Source organism: Capra hircus, chromosome 25 (genome assembly GCF_001704415.2).
Source record: "Capra hircus breed San Clemente chromosome 25, ASM170441v1, whole genome shotgun sequence".
NCBI classification, from domain to species: Eukaryota; Metazoa; Chordata; class Mammalia; order Artiodactyla; family Bovidae; genus Capra; species Capra hircus.
In genome coordinates, this window is record NC_030832.1 from 1,548,835 (window position 1) to 1,565,498 (window position 16,664).

General features: G+C 66.6%; 1 protein-coding gene across 2 annotated transcripts in view; it reads right to left on the reverse strand.

The window, feature by feature from the left end:
• The window catches only part of PKD1 (polycystin 1, transient receptor potential channel interacting), a 38,952-nt gene that overhangs the window by 13,512 nt on the left and 8,776 nt on the right, over positions 1-16,664 (reverse strand). The window contains exons 2-16 of one of the 2 annotated variants that reach the window (XM_018040104.1): positions 12,149-12,220; positions 11,961-12,032; positions 11,707-11,876; positions 10,835-11,506; positions 10,567-10,750; positions 9,472-9,692; positions 9,126-9,241; positions 8,432-8,558; positions 7,869-8,116; positions 6,744-7,499; positions 5,865-5,996; positions 5,475-5,650; positions 5,161-5,291; positions 1,017-4,630; positions 687-836 (exon numbers count right to left, since the gene is read on the reverse strand). In XM_018040104.1, coding sequence (XP_017895593.1) covers positions 687-836; positions 1,017-4,630; positions 5,161-5,291; positions 5,475-5,650; positions 5,865-5,996; positions 6,744-7,499; positions 7,869-8,116; positions 8,432-8,558; positions 9,126-9,241; positions 9,472-9,692; positions 10,567-10,750; positions 10,835-11,506; positions 11,707-11,876; positions 11,961-12,032; positions 12,149-12,220 — 6,841 coding nt within the window. Of the gene's footprint in view, positions 1-686; positions 837-1,016; positions 4,631-5,160; positions 5,292-5,474; positions 5,651-5,864; positions 5,997-6,743; positions 7,500-7,868; positions 8,117-8,431; positions 8,559-9,125; positions 9,242-9,471; positions 9,693-10,566; positions 11,507-11,706; positions 11,877-11,960; positions 12,033-12,148; positions 12,221-16,664 lie in introns of both variants that reach the window. The other variant, XM_018040103.1, reaches the window with a different exon arrangement.

The following is a 16,664-nucleotide window of genomic DNA, read 5'->3' on the forward strand; positions in this document are numbered from 1 at the left end:
TCCTGTGCCTCCGCCCCTGCCGGCTCCACCTGCCAAGGCTCCTCTCAGGCCCAGCTCTCACCCAGGACTGTGTGGTTTGGTGACTCCCAGGCTGGGGGAGGGGATTTGAGAAGCACAGACCACGAGGGCTTGTTTTCTGCAGCCCCCAGGGCCCCCGACAGGGGCGCAGACACAAGTGGATGGAGAAGCAGAGGCAAGAAGGCGTCCCTGGCACACAACCCCAGATGGCCCCTCTAGGCAGGAACCCCTCCGGGCAGAGGCCTGGCACCCCCCTGGCATGGGGGATGCACCCCATCCCGGGCACCAGCAGGGCCTGGTGCACTGGCTGCTGTCACAGCTGGTGGGGTGCTGTGCTCAGGGAGGGAGAGCGCTCCACGCACGCGAGGCCAGGCCTCCCCGTTCCGGGAGGGGCCCCCACGTGCCGGGAGGAGACGGCCTAGGACTGTGCCTCGAGGCTTCCTACGCCTCTATGGCCTTTTTGGGGGGAAGCCAAGCCGACAGCCATCTCATTAAACAGAAATAGCATCGAAAGGAGTAATAACTCAATACCGATGTCTTCCAAAAACCCCCAAAACGTAAAAAAACCCCTTAGGAACGGGAGCTGGGCACTGTGTGGGCTCTGCCTCACCGGCCACGCCCATCCCAGGGCCAAGGGCTCTTCAAGGCTGGGCCGCGGCAGCACCCACCGTCTGGCTGGTGACCTCCTCCTTGCGGCCAGCCTTCCACACGGTCAGGTTGAAGGTGTACTCCACACCGGCGCGCAGACGCTCCCGAGGGATGGTGACCACGCTGCTCCCGCGGGGCCCGAAGTTCAGCGCACACCCGCCGGTCTCGCTCTGCAGCCCGTAACAGGGCAGGGTGGGGGGTGAGACCCCAGAGCCGCTCTGGCCTGCGGCGGCAAGACCCCCTACCCCCGACCGCGGTCCAACACCCCCCTGGCACTCGGAGCCCAGGCCTGCCGGGCTCATCATGCAGACCCGAGCAGGGCGGGCAGGGCGCGTGCCCCCGTGGCTGACCTGCGTCGCGGCCACACAGGCCCAGTGGAAGCTGAGGGGCGTCTGGTCGCCATCCTCCAGGTTGGGGTCGTAGGACTTGCTCCCGTCCAGCACCAGGTCCTGAGAGTCTGACCACACGCGGGAGGAGCCGCCCTCCACGATGGGCACTAGACGTTCGGGGGCCACTGTTACGTTGGCCTGGATGCTCCGGGCCAGCGGGGTGTCCCCAAACGACACCACGAACACAAAGCAGTAGTGGCCCACGGGCAGCGCGAGCCGCGGCACCACCAGCTGGGGCCGGCTCATGTCCACACCGGGCAGGGCCACCCGGGCCGCGCGCCCAGACCGCTGGCAGCTGGCGGCGCGGTACACCTCCCAGCGATACTCGGTCTGGTAGGTGATGCAGTCCCGCAGGTCCACGTGGGCCTCCAGGTAGTTGCGCTGGGAACGCCGCATGAGCACCTGTGGGGGCAGGGCCACGTCCACTTTGGGCTCCCTGCAGGCCAGCACGTGGACAGTGACCGTGGCCTGCGCCACGAAGAAGCTCACCAGGTTGGAGGCGTTCACCTGCACGGGGTAGTCCCCAGGCTGCAGGTAGGAGTGTGCTGCCCAGGGCACCTCTGTGTCCTCTGCCGGGGCCCCGTCCCCGAAGTCCCAGCGGTAGGATACACGCCGGGCACTGGGGCTGGTGGCCGCCTCGAAGTGGGCAGAGCGGTTGGCAAAGCAGCGGGGGCCACGCAGCACCACATGCTGGATGGCGTCCTGCACCTCCACCAGCAGCGTGCGGTTCACGCCGCCCAGCTCGTTGAAGGCGCGCACGTGGATCTCCAGCAGCCCTGCGGCCACGGGAGTGTAGGTGACGTCGCGGCCCGACAGGATGACCAGCGAGTCTCCCTGCACCTTCTGCAGCGAGAAGTACCAGGCGTAGGCGACGCGGGAGCCCCGCTGCACGCGGGCGCTGAAGTTCCGCTCTGCGCCCGTGGCGATGGCCAGCCCGCAGCAGTCGGGCACCTGCAGCCCACCCACAGCCTCCAGCACCGAGACGCGCACCTGGGCCTGTGCCCGGCTCACGCGGTTCTCAGCGTGCACGCTCACTGTGTAGTCCCCGACCCGGGGGAAGCTGCGGGAGAAGTGGGGCATGGGCAGCACCTCGAGGCCGCCCCCACTGACCTGCAGGAAGAAGCGGACGGCCGAGCCAGCGGCCAGCAAGATCTGAAAGTGCACCGGCTGCCCGGGCTCCACCACCTTCCTGCTGGCCCACAGCACCAGGCTCACAATGGGCTCCTGCACCGTAAGGTTGTGCATGGCCATAACCCAGCTGACCGCGTTGGAGGCATTGAGCTGGACCGAGACTGGGCCAGCGTCAGGGAGGACCACGGTGACGTGCTGGCCCTGCCTGCTGCCACCTGGCACAGCCCAGCGCCAGCTCACGTCGGTGCCTGCAGCCAGCTGCCCCCAGAAGGGCACCGTGGAACCGGCCACCACAAAGCCGCCGTCCAATTCCCTGGCATGGATACTGAGGCCACTGACGGGCACCTGCACAACCACCTCCACGCTGGCATTGGCTGAGCCCAGCTGGTTCTCGGCCACGACTGTGACCAGGCACAGGCCGGGGCTGGGGAAGCTGAGGGTGGTAGATGGCTCCTGGGTCTCCCAGCGCAGCCCCTCCTCCAGGGACCAGCTGTAACTGACACTGCTGCCCCCAGCCAGCTCGGCCCAGAGGGTGACGCTTGTGTTGACAGCAGCTGGGTTCGGGGAGGCGGTGACGGCCAGCCACCCCACCGGCTCCACGAAGTCCACCGTGCAGTTGGCTGAGGCGCTGCCCAGCATGTTGGTGGCCCGCAACTGGACATGGTAGGTGCCGGCCTCAAGCACTGTGAGCGAGAAGGCTTTGCCGCTGCTGGCCAAGGAGGGGCCGCCATCGCGCTGAGCGGCCCAGCTGTAGGAGATGTTGGTGCCATCCCGCACCACAGCCTGCAGCTGCAGTGTGCGGTTGGTGGGGAAGCAGCAGCCGCCGCCCACCACCTGTAGCCCCTCAATGTGCTGCAGGACGTAGACGAAGATGCTGTCTTGGGCGGCGCCCACCTCGTTCTCGGCTGTGACGATGATGTTAAAGGTGCCCACAGAGCGGAAGGTGTAAGAGATGGTGGGGCCCCCGGGGATGGGCGTGCAGCGGTCGCAGAGGACCCAGCAGTAGCGCACGTCGCTGCCGGCCTCCAGCGCGGTGCTGAAGCTCACGCTGCCATTGAGGGGCACCACCGTGCGGCTGGCGTTCACGCTGAGCCCTCGCACGCGCTGCTGCACTGTCACGTCCAGCTGGGCCTCGCCCCGGCTCACCTCGTTCCAGCCGGCCACCCTGACTCGGAAGCAGCCTGTGCTGCTGTAGGCATGAGTGACTGTGGGGCCCTGCAGCTGCCCGCCGTCCCCCAGCTCCCACAGGAAGCTGGCAGGGTGCCCGTGGCCCACAGCGGAGAACAGGTAGGGCTGCTGCAGTTCCAGAGCGTGGGAGCTGTTGACACTGATGCCTGTGACCTCCACGGGCTCCTGCACCTCCACCAGCGCCGAGTCATTGGCGGCCGAGATGTTGTTGGCCGCGGTGACCGTCACGAGGTAGGAGCCGGCGAGCTGGTAGGTGAATGTGGCCTCAGGGCCCCCGACGCGGGCAGCGGCATCCTCAGTGCCGAAGTCCCAGGTGTAGCGGTAGGGGAAGGGGGGCCAGGCGTGGGCCACCCAGCGGGCCTCGTCCCCGAGCCGCACGAACTGCCTCTCCGGCTGCAGGGTGACGTTGCCCAGCACGGGCTCCACGCAGACGCTGCTGAAGTAGTGTGCTCTGTTCACGCGGCTTGACAGCACCAGCGCCAGCGGGAACGTGCCACTGTGCGTAAAGCTGTGCATCACGGTCGGGTCCCCCTGGATGCTGATGTTGGGTGAGCCGTCCCCGAAGGTCCAGTCAAAGACGTAGTGGGCAGGGTCCCCGGTGACATGGGCTGTGAGCCGGGCATGCCGCTGCGAGGCGATGCAGGCCCCCGGGTCGATCCACAGCACCTCCAGGACGAACACGTGCACGGGCAGGCTGCGGGCCAGGCGGCCGGCGGGGCTGGATGCGCCCACCGTCACCGTGCAGTTCTGAGCGCGCCGGTACACATGCTCTACCGTGGCCTCGGGGCCCATGAGCACCGTGCCGTCCCCCATGTCGAAAGTCCATGTGACGTTGTCGCCGGAATCCAGGGCAGCGCTGACCACCACAGGCACACCCTGCTCCACAGCGGAGCTCAGACTCACCGTCAGGCCTCGGAGCTCCTCGAAGACACGGACGCTGATGCCTGCCACCACGTGGCTTACCGTGTTGTTGACCTCCAGGCGGACATGGTACATGCCCCTCGAGGCAAACGTGTGGTTGACCTCTGGCTGGGGCTGGGTGACAGCTGGGGAGCCGTCCCCAAAGTCCCACGTGTAGAGGACACCGCCCGGCGACGGAAGCGGGCGTGGGAAGAAGGCGACAGGCTGGCCAGCCACCAGGACCTGGCTGCTCACGCCCACGGCCACGGGGGGCAGGGCAGCACGCACACTGACAGGCACCTGCTGCGTCAGGTTCTCGAAGGCGGTGGACACAAGGAGGATCAGGCTGTACTCACCTGGTGGACAGGCCCCAAGCGAGAGTGTGGCCGAGCCAGCGCTGCCACCCTGCTCGCAACCCACCCCCGGCCCCAGGCTGTGGGCGCGGCCGTGGGGCAAAAGGGCCCCAGGCAAAGTGTGAATACAGGCGGCCCTCGGCCACATGCTCTCTACATGGGGTGAGGCAGAAGGAGGTGAAGGGGAACTCAGGTGCAAATGCCCTTGGGTGACGGGCGGGAGCAGGGCCAGGATCACAGGGCTGTTCACACTTCCGTGTGAGGCTTCTGGGACTTCAGAAGCGACTTACGAGGATCTCCCCTTCTCCCCCAGAAAAGGCTCAGGGATGGGGCGGGAGGAATGGAAGGGGTCTGTTTCTGGCCAGCAGACTCGCATCACGGGTCTCTGAGGCCCAGTCCCCCCTCACATCCATTCTCCATGCTAGTAGGGGCCCCAGGCCATCAGCCCCAGCTGTGCTCTGGAGGCAGGACCCGGGGAGCACCCTGCAGGGAGGTGCTGCCCCAGGCAGAGCACCCGAGCCGCCGGCCCTCACCTGGGGTGGTGTAGACGTGCGAGGTGTTGTGCTCCACCAGCACCTGGGCCACCGTGGGGTCTGGGACCTCGAAGGACTCGTACGGAGGCTTGAACTGGCCGACCGCCTGCTCCCCATCCCCGAACATCCATCTGCCGGGGCAGGGAGCAGGCAGTGAGCAGCCTGGGGAGGGCCCTCTGACCCCTGCAGCGCCCGCTGGCCTGGCTGCAGCCCCCTTCCTGGGAACCACCGCCCTGCAGCGGCCCCCTCCGAAGGGCCCGCGTCCCCAGCACATCCTGGAAGGGAGATGGGGCTGGGGGAGATGCCGCACTCACAGGAAGGCCACCTCTACTGCCGAGTCCACCAGCACGTGGGCGGCCAGCGCCAGCGAGGCGTTGGGGGCCAGAACCGGCGGCACTGCCGACACGCGCAGGCCCCGCATCCGGTGCATCGGCTCCACGGTGACGTTGAAGTGCGCGCTGGCGCTGCTCACATGGTTGGAGGCTGTCAGCTGTGGACACAGGCAGCAGTAAGCAGGCTGCCTGCCAGCCGCGAAGCGCTATGGACAGAGCCCCCCCAAGGCCCGCCCTCACCCACCGGGGCCACGGGGTCCTCGGGAGCAGAGCGGAGCAGAAGGCATAGGTGAGCAACGCACAGCTCCGCCCCGCGCCCCGCCCACCCCTGCGCCAGAGAGCCCCGCCCCCGTGCCCGAGACCCCCGCCCACCGAGAGCTTGAAGACGGCTGCGCTCTGGTAGATGACGTTGAAGACCACGTTGTGGAAGGTCAGGGACTGTTTGTCGTCGATGGTCCAGCGGAAGACCACATCTGAGCCGGCCTCCACCACGGGACTATACCTCTGCAGAAGGGCACCATGTGAGCTGGCCGTGACCTGCCCCAGGCCAGGATCCCTGGGGGATGGATGCTGCCCCCAGCCCAGGTCCACCCGCCTGGACAAGGCTGTCTGTGGGCTTCCCTTTCGGTCATGGAGGTCACACTGTGCAGGGCTGAGCCCAGGCCTGGCCACACACCAACCTCTCTGTACCTCAGAGGCCCAGTGCCCAAGACTAGAGGCCAACCCACCACGGCCTGCGCCCCCATCCCGGGCTCCCACTCGGGAGGCACGCGTGTCTCCACGGCCTCGTGGTTCTGGACGCTCCCCTGCATCACCTGACAGGTGTAAGCAAGGAAGATGGGACACAACTGTGCAACGGCCTGTGTGCAAGACGGGCACCCAGAGGACAAGAGTGGCCTGACATTGGCCGGGTGGCAGTGCCCCAGCCTTAGAAAGGGCTCACTTCATCTGGTGAGACCCCAGTGGGGGTCTCAAAACACACCCAGGAAGAGGGCGGTCAGAGGCAGGTGATGAGCTCAACAGCAGGCTCAGGAAGCATGGGAGAGAGAAGCGTTTTCAGAACAACTGTTCCAGAGGTGACTCCCCCGTCACTTGGGGATGGACGAGCCATCTGCGCACAGGGCCACCCACAGGAGCCTACCCAGGACCCAACACCGGGCCCAGTGTCCCAGCGGCCAGGCACGCTCCAGGCTGGGGACGGGTGGCCCTCCATGGGGAGCCGCATCTCAGGGGGGCAGGGACCCAACTCACCACCAGGACGCCCTGCAGCACGCGGGCCTCGGGGCTGGGCGTGGCGCGGAGCCCGCGGATGGGCTCCTCCGCCGTCACCAGCAGGCTGAGGTTGGCCCGGCCGGCACCGTTCTCCACCACCACCTCCACCTCGTGCTCGCCCTCACGGAGCCCGGACAGCATCAGCATGGAAAACAGGCTGCCGTTGGTCTCCTGGGCGCAGACAGGTGCCAGGGCGGCCACAGTGGCCGGGCAGGCAGCCTCGAAGGGCGCGCTGGCATTGCCCCCAGGCCAGCGGGCCTCGGCAGTGGCGTTGGCGCCCGAGTCCACCTGCAGCACCAGGGCAGAGCCGCTGGTGGGCACGTAGAGGCGGCCATCCTGGGGGGCCGGGTAGATGGCCCGAAGCCCGGCCACTGGGGAGAGGACGTCGAAGCTGCAGGTCAGGTTGTGCCTGGATACACCATTGCCCACCGTGGCCCTGACCTCATAGCGTCCCGGCCGCCGCAGCCCCGGGTTGGGGCCCAGGCCCAGCAGAGGGGTGAGCCGCTCCGTGGCGGCCAGCAACCGCAGGGCGCAGGCGGGGCCAGCTGGGGCCGCCTCCAGCTGGGCAGGCAGGCGGGCAAGCCAGGCTGAGGTGTTGGCAGAGAAGTACGGAGCCTCAGAGCCCGGGAAGCTGAGTGCTGGGGGGCAGCGCAGGAGGGCGCCCGGCCCCGCATCGTGCTGCAAGCTGATGAGGTCGCCAGGGAGCAGGGTGACGTCCTGGCCGTGGAAGGGGACCTGTGGGAGAGGGCGGCAGGGCCGGGTCGCGTCCTCAACATGGGAGGGGGCACCAAGTCACTCCCCACGGGGGCCTCCACGTTCCTTGGTCACTCGGGGCACCCAGCTTCCCAGAGGCCTCCGAGGTGTTCAGGGCAGGGACGGATGGGACACAGGGCAGAGAGGATGCAGGACGGGTGGGCTGCCTGGACAGGGGCAGGGTCTCTGCCAGACGCTGGCTAGCCATGCCCAGAGAGCAAGTGCAAAGGCCTTGGGGTGGAGGCAGGGGACTGGATGGCTTGGCCGAAGGGTCTGTATTTGATCTGTGTGACGGGAAGCCAGGGCCTCGGGGGTGGAGGGAGGCAGGAAGCAGGGGCCAGAGGCACGCACCGAGTACTGGGCAGGAGGGCCCGCAGGCACGGAGAAGAGGAACTCTTTCCACAGTGTGTAGGAGACCCCAGGGAGGCCCGGCCCTGGCATGGATCCATTGGCGCAGGCCCCAGGGTGGCAGGGGGTGTCCAGAGGCAGGCAGATGTTGGCTCGGGGGCACAGGGGCCCTTCTGGTGCGCACACAGGGGCCAGCTCAGTCTTGTTTTCGAGGGACCTACCCTGGGGCTCGCTGCTGTTTTCTGGGGACCCTACAAGGAAAGGTGGGGTGTCGGGGGCCCCAGCGTGCTTACAGACCACAGGGACACTTCGCTAGGAGACGGGGTCCCGCCGGCCAGTGTCCCCAGCCCCCAGCGCCTCTCCTCTCCCCCTCCGACCCCGGCCCCAGCAAGCTCCCCTCCAGAGCCACCGTCCTTGGCATGCCCAGCATGAACTGGTGTCTCCTGGCCCCACTGTGTCCACCCTGAGGCTGGATACCAGCCCAGTGGGCAACAAACCGACAAGACGTGACAGACCAGAGAGGCCACTCATGCCCCCTGAGTCCCGCTGCCAGGACGGGGTCCCACCTGCTCCGCGCCCCGCCCGGTACACCTGCAGCCGCAGTTGGGCGGGCCGGCCCAGTTCCTGCGTCCCAAACTCGGCAGTGGTGAGGAAGCCTTCACGGCTCGGGCTCAGGCCAGGAAACGCCATCACCTGGCAGGGCAGGGGACCACTCAGCTCTGCAGGCCCCGACCCTCAGCCTGACCCCACCCCGACACCCTAACATCTGCCAGTCAGAGGGGAGGAGCCCCCCAGGGGCCTCATCTCACACAGCGGGAGACCACGTTGCTCAGGAGAAAAACATCAGGCCAAAACCATCTCTGAGCAATAGGAATCCCACCTTCATTTGTAAAAAATACACCCAGATGGAGAGAGAAGGGGCTCTCTCGGGTGCCAGCCAGGGTGCTCCTCTCCTCTGCCCTGCGATGGGTTTTCTAAATTTCCCCACTGGTCACAGGATGTTAATAAGGCCCAGAAAAAGGCTTCTTGGGGTTTTTGTGGAGGGACTGTCTTGCTTTTCAAACTAACTTATTTGGCCACACTGGGTCTCCGCTGCGCATGTGGGATCAATCCTCCGTGCAGCCTGCGGGATCTAGTTCCCCCGCCAGGGATCAAACCTGGTCCCATGTGCTGGGAGTGTGCAGTACCAGCCACTGGACCCCCAGGGCAGTCCCAGTCTTCCTGCTTTTTAGAAGCAAGAAGCCTAAAGGGCCCGCCTACCTCAACGGGCTCCTGGGGAGCCAGGAGGGCCTCCTGCTGTTCCAGGGGGCTCAAAGGCCCCTGCAGGTCCCCACTGGGCGCTCCCACGAGGAAGTTCTCTGCATCCCACACGGGGCCTGGGGTGCAAGCATGGAATGAGATGCTGGGCCCAGGCGGGAGGAGAGTGTTGAGGGACCTGGGACTGAGCCGCACCGGCTGCGGGCCCAGTCCAGACAGGGGACGCCCAGCAGACATGTGACGAGCACTGAACCGGCGCTAGGAGCAGCTGTGCTGGCCAGGTGAGGACTCCCGGGTTCCTGGCCAGGGCAGCAGGTGCTCCCACCCTCCCACCCTGGGCCCCGCGTACCTCCGGGCCGCAGCTCACAGACGTAGCTGTGCGGCGCTGAGCACAGGTCCGTGTTGCACTGCCCAGCGGGCCCCAGGCGCACGCAGCGCTCGGCTGTGGCAGGATGCGGCTCCCCGGGCAGCCAGTTCTGGCAGCTCTCCAGGCTGAAGGCGCCGCCCTGGGGCGCAGGGCCCGCTGCCACCCCCTCCACAGCCGAGAAGCCAATCCACACGTCCAGGCTCCTGTGGCAGACAGCGAAGGGCCAGCGCTCAGGGGCTCCCCAGGGATGGGCACTCGCCTTGCAGCAGCCTGTCAGGGGCTCCGCCTCTACCCCCACTTCCAGACAGGGACACTGAGGCTCAAAGACCGGACCTGGCAAGCAAGGCCCAGGCCAGCACCCGCCCAGCCCCATCCCACGGGGCCGGGGTCCAGCTGAGACCCACAGGGAGCTCCACCTCACTCTGGCCTGGCCACAGGACCCACGTGTGTCCAGGGAAGGAGCAGGCCTCCAGGGGAGGTACCGAGACACCCACACACTGGCCCCCAAATGGGCCAGCCCCACAGCTCTGCAGGCAGAGACCCTCCTGGAGGCAGGGCGTGGGGGCAGGTGGTGGGGTCAGAGCCAGGTGCTGGGGCTGCGTTACTGCCCAGGGACCCCAGGACCCAGGGCAAGGGCTATGACCACTCTGAGCCTCGATCTCCCCTCGGGACACAGGATGTTCAGCAGGACCCACAGCCCATCAGCCCCTTCCCCCAGGGACCCAGGGGAGCAGGGGGCCAGCCTCCACCCCATCCCACCCCTGGCCATGGCAGGCTCTGAGGGCCACCCCTGGTGACCGCTGCGGAGCAGAGTCCCCCACAGGCCTGGACGGTCAGAGCGCCCAAGAGGCTCCTAGGGTGCGGGAGGCACTGACCACACCAGACTTGCCCTGCCCTCTGCAGGAGGGGCCCAGCTTGGGCAGACAGGGAGGACACAGGGCCGGGGGCGGGCAACTACCACAGCGGGCACCCTGTGGCCTCGGCTGCATCAGGAGAGCCGACAGGAGCAGCTGCTGCCTGGAGCCCACCGGCCGGCCAGATGCAGCCCCTGCAGATGCCCCATGCCCAGGCAGGCACCTGGTGACTCGGGAGACCAGGAAGTGCTGCACGGCAGGGCTGTCCACCATGGCCAGGGCGGCCCCGGCCCAAGCCCGGCACTGCTCCTGCGCCTGCGCCCAGGATGCCTTCTCTGCCCGCAGGCTGTAGCAGTGCCCGTTGCCAGGGAAGATCTCTGTGTCCGAGGGGCAGAGCGGGTGCACCACTGGGGGTAGAGGGCAGAGACAGGCGTCGGCGTGTGCCCAGCCCAGGCGGTCCGCCCACCCGACGTGGCCGGGGCAGGCCCCACCTTGGGCTGGCTCCTCGCCCAGGGCCACGATGCTGTAGGCGGCCTCCAGGCCCGAGCCGCCGCGGTTTCGGACACCGAGCTGTAGGGTCTCATCGCTGTGCACCGAGGCCACACAGACGAGCTCCAGGTCAGCCGGGGCCGCCTCCACCCGCACCTCTGCCCCCAGCCGGGCAGAGCCCGCCCCTAGGGCCAGCACAGCCGTCACGGGGTAGCGGCCGGGCAGCACATAGCGGTGAGTGGCATCGGGGCCCGCGACATCCACCTCTGGGGAGCCATCGCCAAAGTCCCAGTGTGTGGAGCTGACCGGCAGTGAGGCGGTGACGTGGAAGGCTGCGGGCTGGCCAGAGGCCAGGGGTCCTTGGGGCCCCAGCAGGGCGGCCCCCGGGGAGGCAGGGAAGACGTGCTGGAGGAGGCTGGGCCCCCGGCAGGCAGGGGCAGGGGGCAGGGAGGGGCCAGAGCAGGAGGGCAGGCAGGCGGAAGAGGAGTTGTGGGGCTGGGCCGACCCGCATAGGCACCGGCTGTGCTCCGAGAGGGCCGCAAGGGCCTGGCCAGCTGCGAAGCAGAGGGCGCCACAGGCCTCAGGGGCCAGCGGGCCCTCGGGGGCAGCCGAAAAGGCCACCAGTGCCACGGCGCCCGAGCTGTCGTCAGGGACACAGGCAACATACTCCTCACCTGCAAGGGCAGGCAGGCCGGTTGCAAGGGTGCGCCCCTCACCCCACCCCATCCCAGACTGCATCACCTCCAAGCCCGCACACACCGTCCCCTGGGCTGGAGGGCCCTCCCGACCCCTCCCCAGTCAGTAACTTCCCCCACCGGAGAGGACCTACAGGGGTCCCGCCTGGCCACTCAGCCGTGCCGCCTGGCACACTCACCACAGGCTCCGTCCAGCAGCGCTCCGCCAAGCAGCGGCTGGCCAGCCAGGGGGCCAGGCCCGGCGCACGTGGCCGCCTCGGGCCGTACCACGTGGACCCGCTGCCCCTCCGCCCAGCGCGGCAGCCAGGCCAGACCGCAGTCACACTCGAGCGGGTTCCCGCCCAGATTTCTGTAGGGTATGGGGCAGGATCAGCAGGCAGTGCGGGGCCCCCTGGCCCAGCCACCCAGAGCCACCAAAACCATCGACACTTACATTTCACTTAAATTAAATAAATTATCAAATATTCCTTCTTCTAACGTAGAAATCTTGTTGTTGCTTATGTCCCTGTAAGAAAGGAGGGGTTCAACGTGGTTTGACATGAGCCCCCTGAACCACCACGGGGACAAGCTGCCGCCCGCCTGCAGCATGGAAGCCCGCAGCCACCCCTGGTGGACACTCACAGCTCCGTCAACGCCGAGAGGTTCACCAGTAGCCCGATGTCCAGCGCCCGAAGCAGGTTGTGGGAGATATCCCTGCAAAGTGCGACAGACAGAGGTCAGCACAGGGTGGCCCAGACGCCCTCTGCCCACGGCCACCCACCCGGAGCTCCGTTTGCACAGGTCAGTGCTGCTGCCCATCTTGGAAACCCGAGGCAGGAGGAGCTGGCCTCAGCACTGTGTCCAGCCCTCCACTGCCCCTCCTGCCCAGCAGGGTTGGGTGCATTGTGGGGGGCAGGCTTCACCCTTCCACACGGGGTCAGAAGACACAAGGCAGCCCAGGGGTCTCCAGGGCCGAGCATCCAGATGCTGCTGGGGAGGTGGGGGGGTGTCCCGAGATGCAATGGGGGCACAGACCAGACCAAGGGGGAGGGACCCTGGTGGAGGACCCCGCAGCACAGCAACAGTAACAGCCTGTGTTAACCCTCCAGGGTCAGGGCACTGCGTAGAGCTGGACCCCCATAAACCCAGGCACTCAAGGTCAACAGAATCGTGTCAAAGAACCAACCCCAGCGCAAGCACAGGAGAGGAATCAGGTTCTCAAAGCAGAAACTATGAGCAGAAGAAAAATCTCAAAAGCCAGAAGATACCACTGCATAAAAGCACACAACATCCACACAATATATCGGAAAACAAACTACCAGCCGGGAAAAGCACTAGCAGTGAAGACCACGGATTGTCGTTCAGTCACTCGGTCGTGTCTGACTGCGACCCCGTGGACTGCGGCTCGCCAGGCCTCCCTGTCCACCAGCATCTCCTGGAGCTTTCTCACACCCATGTCCATGGAGTCGGTGATGCCATAACGGCTCATAATACTCTTTCCATATATGCTGTTAGCAAACCGTAAAGAAAGCAAGCTACTCCAGGAAAGAAAATTTTTAAAAGGCCAGAAATGAGAATAGGACAAGAAATACAAATGTCACAGATGTACAAGAAAACGGCCATTCTCGTAACACCTGGAGAAACACCAAGAAAACAGCACAGCAGCCCCCTGACCTGCCATCACCCGCAGCGCTGGCGACGCGGTGACACAGTGGCGACGCGACCCCAGCCCCTCGCGAGTCCCTCCGGGGACACTCTCCAACCACCGGCGCCACCTCCCCTCCTGGTCTGGAGACGGAAGCCGGTCCCCCCACGGGTCCAGCTCCTAGGATGGGGACACCAGTCTCCACACTGGCGTGGCCTGGGCCTCCCGCCCTCTGAGCCTCTGTGCGTCCAAGTGTCACGCTGGCCCTCTGATGTCCCAGAATGCCACTCGCCAGCCCAGCCCTCCCAGTGATGACCACAGGCCACGGGCCCGCCAGTGCCTCCGCCAGGCCTGTCTGTCTCCAGGTCCCACCAGCCCAGTGCCCCCGGCCACAGCCCAGTCCAGACCCCCACTCCAGGTGCCCCCCCAGCCCTGCTGTCCCAGCTCCCTCAGCAGCTGGGGGGTGTCCCGAGTGCAGCTCCATCGCCTCACCCAGACCACGCACAACAGAGCTTAGTAAGAACTGGCTGGCGTTGAGACAAGGCCCTCCTGGGAGTCGAGACCGAGGGCAGCCCGCACCCCAAGAGCATGCCTCAGGCGGTGCTGGGGTACCTAGGGCTCACCCCTGCTCACGACCTCCAGGAACGAGGCTCAGGAAGCGACCCCCACCCTGGTCCTGACCGCTGCTCCTCCTGGAGCCTGGCTGTCCACGCAGGGCCTTGTGGCCACTTCTGCCCAGAAACTGGCTATGCACCAAGGGCTGGGGTCGGGTCTCAGCCGGGACACCCACATGACCCTGGCTCCCAACATGGCCTGGGGGGCTTCTGACCTTCATGTCACCAGCGGGCCTGCAGGTGACTAACAAAGGGAGCTCGGGCCAAAGAAGGGAGCTCCCATCCCCCTCAGGCCCCACCAAGGGGGTGAGGAAAGGCGGACTGGACGCACTCTGCTAACCCCTGGGAGCCAGTTTTCGCCCTTGGCATCATGGGCAGCCATCAGGAGACTGGGCGCTGAGCGGATAGCACGTGGACATGATGTGCTCCACCGACACTGGCTGCAGCCTGCCTGGGATGGGGGGGCACAGGCCCCAGGGAGGGGGCCACAGCAGCAGGTGGGCAGGACCAAAGCCTCCACTGAATTGGGGGCGTCAAGAGGGGCTGTGAGCAGAGAGCCTCAGGCACCGTCAAGAGGGCTGCATAACCCGGGGCTGGGTCCTCCGGGCAGTGGGACCCCTGAACCTGGACGGGGGTCCCCAGGCTTGGGGTAGAGCTCCTGCTGGGATTGGACAGGGTGGAGGCGTCAACCCGGAGGCTCAGCAGCCCTACCGCGGCTCTGCCAGTGACCTGATCGCACAGGGCAGGGGGACGCTGGACTTGGCAAAGGTTCTTTCCTGGCGACAAGCTCCAATGGCACAGCACAGGCCACCCAGGAACGGCGCACAACCGCACGCCCGCCTGGAGACGTGGCGGGAGCTGGTGGCGGAGAGACACTGGGTGAGACGCTGCAACGCACATGCGGCCCGGCTGCAGCCGCGCGGGCCTGAAGGAGCCCCTGGCCTGCGCATCATCACTCTAAGCTGCTGAAGTTCATGCCAAGCCTCCAGCCTGCTGCTGAGGAGCGAGCTGGATGCCACTGCATGGTCACTGAACCCTAGACTCTTAATGGCTGGTGAAGATTCCACAGGCAGATTCTGAGTTTATCCTGTTGATCTGTCCCACAAAGCTACCAGGAGGAGTCCTAACACCCAGAGGATTGCCGGAGCACGCCAGGCTCTCACCGGATGGCCTGGGGAAGGCTCCCCCGCACCACTGACGCTGCTGACGGAAGCAGTGTCCACTATAAACAGCTGGGGACAGTCACATCTACTTAAAAAAACAGGGAGACACGGTGCCTCCCACACCACCGCACACAAGCCCACACTAGCCGTCCCCAGGGTGGGAAGGGACAGGCCGGGAGACCAGCGGACGCGGCCAGCCTCCACCTGAAGTCAAGTGCGGCGTCCCCGAGTTGGGGAGGGCAGGCTAAGAGAAACTTCAGTTAGACCCACGCAGGGGCTGAAGGGGACACAGCTGTGGAGCCCGAGCCTCTGGGGTGGGGCTGGAGAAGCCTCAGCCCCGGGCTGTCGGAGAACCCAGAGGTGGGCCTTGGGGACAGTGGGGCTCAAGGGGGCGTGCAGGCCTGAGGCCCCCACCAGGGGCACGAGGGCCAGCGTCCCAACCAGGGCCTCAAGCGGAAGGGAAAGGAGGACAAGCCCTGCAGTGTTTTTCCACATCCCGTTTTCTGGAAAATCCATCATTAGTGGCAGCTCCTGGGAGCCATCTGTGGTTGGCTCCCGATCGCCGTGGTGCCAGAAAACCAGGGCAGGAGGGGGGCAGGGCGACCCTGGCATCCCGGCCACTCGGCCATCACCACCCCAAGGACGCCGCCCTGGCCCCCCTGACCCACGGCCCAGCTCAGTCCTCCACCCAGTCCTGCCCAGCTGCCCCCAGGAGGCTTCCCCCACCTGAGAGGGGCGCAGCCACATGCTCCCCGCCCCAGGGAGTCCCTCACCCGGGACTCCCCTGGGCCTGCCCAGGGCCCAGGTGCAGAAAAAGACCCTGCAGCCGTAAGGCAGGGCCAGCACAAAGCCGGGCACGCCACCACGGCCAGAGCTGCCTGGGGGCGCGCGGAAGGGCAACGGGGCGAGCTGGGGGTGCTGGGCAGGGGGGACCCTGGAGGCGGACTCCGCTGAGGCCTCCCAGCCCTGAACGGCCACCTCTCCACATCCCCATCTGCTTTTGTTGTCACGGTTCTCAGAGAACGCCACGGCTGCCGAGGGCCAGCCCCACCCTGCTCCAGCCCCTCGGGTTTCCTCTGCGCCCTGCCCCCACTCGGGTTCCCCGTCTTACCAAGTCTGGGATGAGGAACACGGCCAGCCCAGGGAGCCACCCACAGGAGCCCAGCAGGGCGGCTGGCCAACCGCCACGCTGGGCAGCCGTCCCCACGGGGAGGAGAGCTCACATCTGAGAGGGGCTAGGCCACATGGTGTCAACCCTCTGGGTCATCCGGACCTCCCAGGCCCAGACCAGCCACTTCCAGGGACCCCACGGCAGGAGGGGAAAGGGTGACCTGTGGCCCACACACCTGCACCAGCACGAGCCAAGTCAGCTCCCTGGGCACCAGGGACCAGGCCACGAGGCTGGCCCCCAACTGCCCACAGCCCTGGACTGAGACGAGGGCGTCCTCACACACAGCCCCTCCCCTGCTGTCCCCTCTCTTTATTCACTTGTGTATTTATTTGGCTGCATCAGACTCTTCGTGGTGGTGTGCGGGCTCAGCTGCCCCAGAGGATGTGGGATCTCAGCTCCCTGACTGGGGATCAAACCTGCGTCCCCTGCACTGGAAGGAGGCTTAACCACCACGCTGTTCCCTCTCCTGACCGAGGACAGGCAGGGGTGTTGGGGAGGAAGACCCCTGTTCGACCCCTAGGCCCCGGCCTTCCCCTCCTCCCCCAGCGCCTAGTAGTCACTGGAG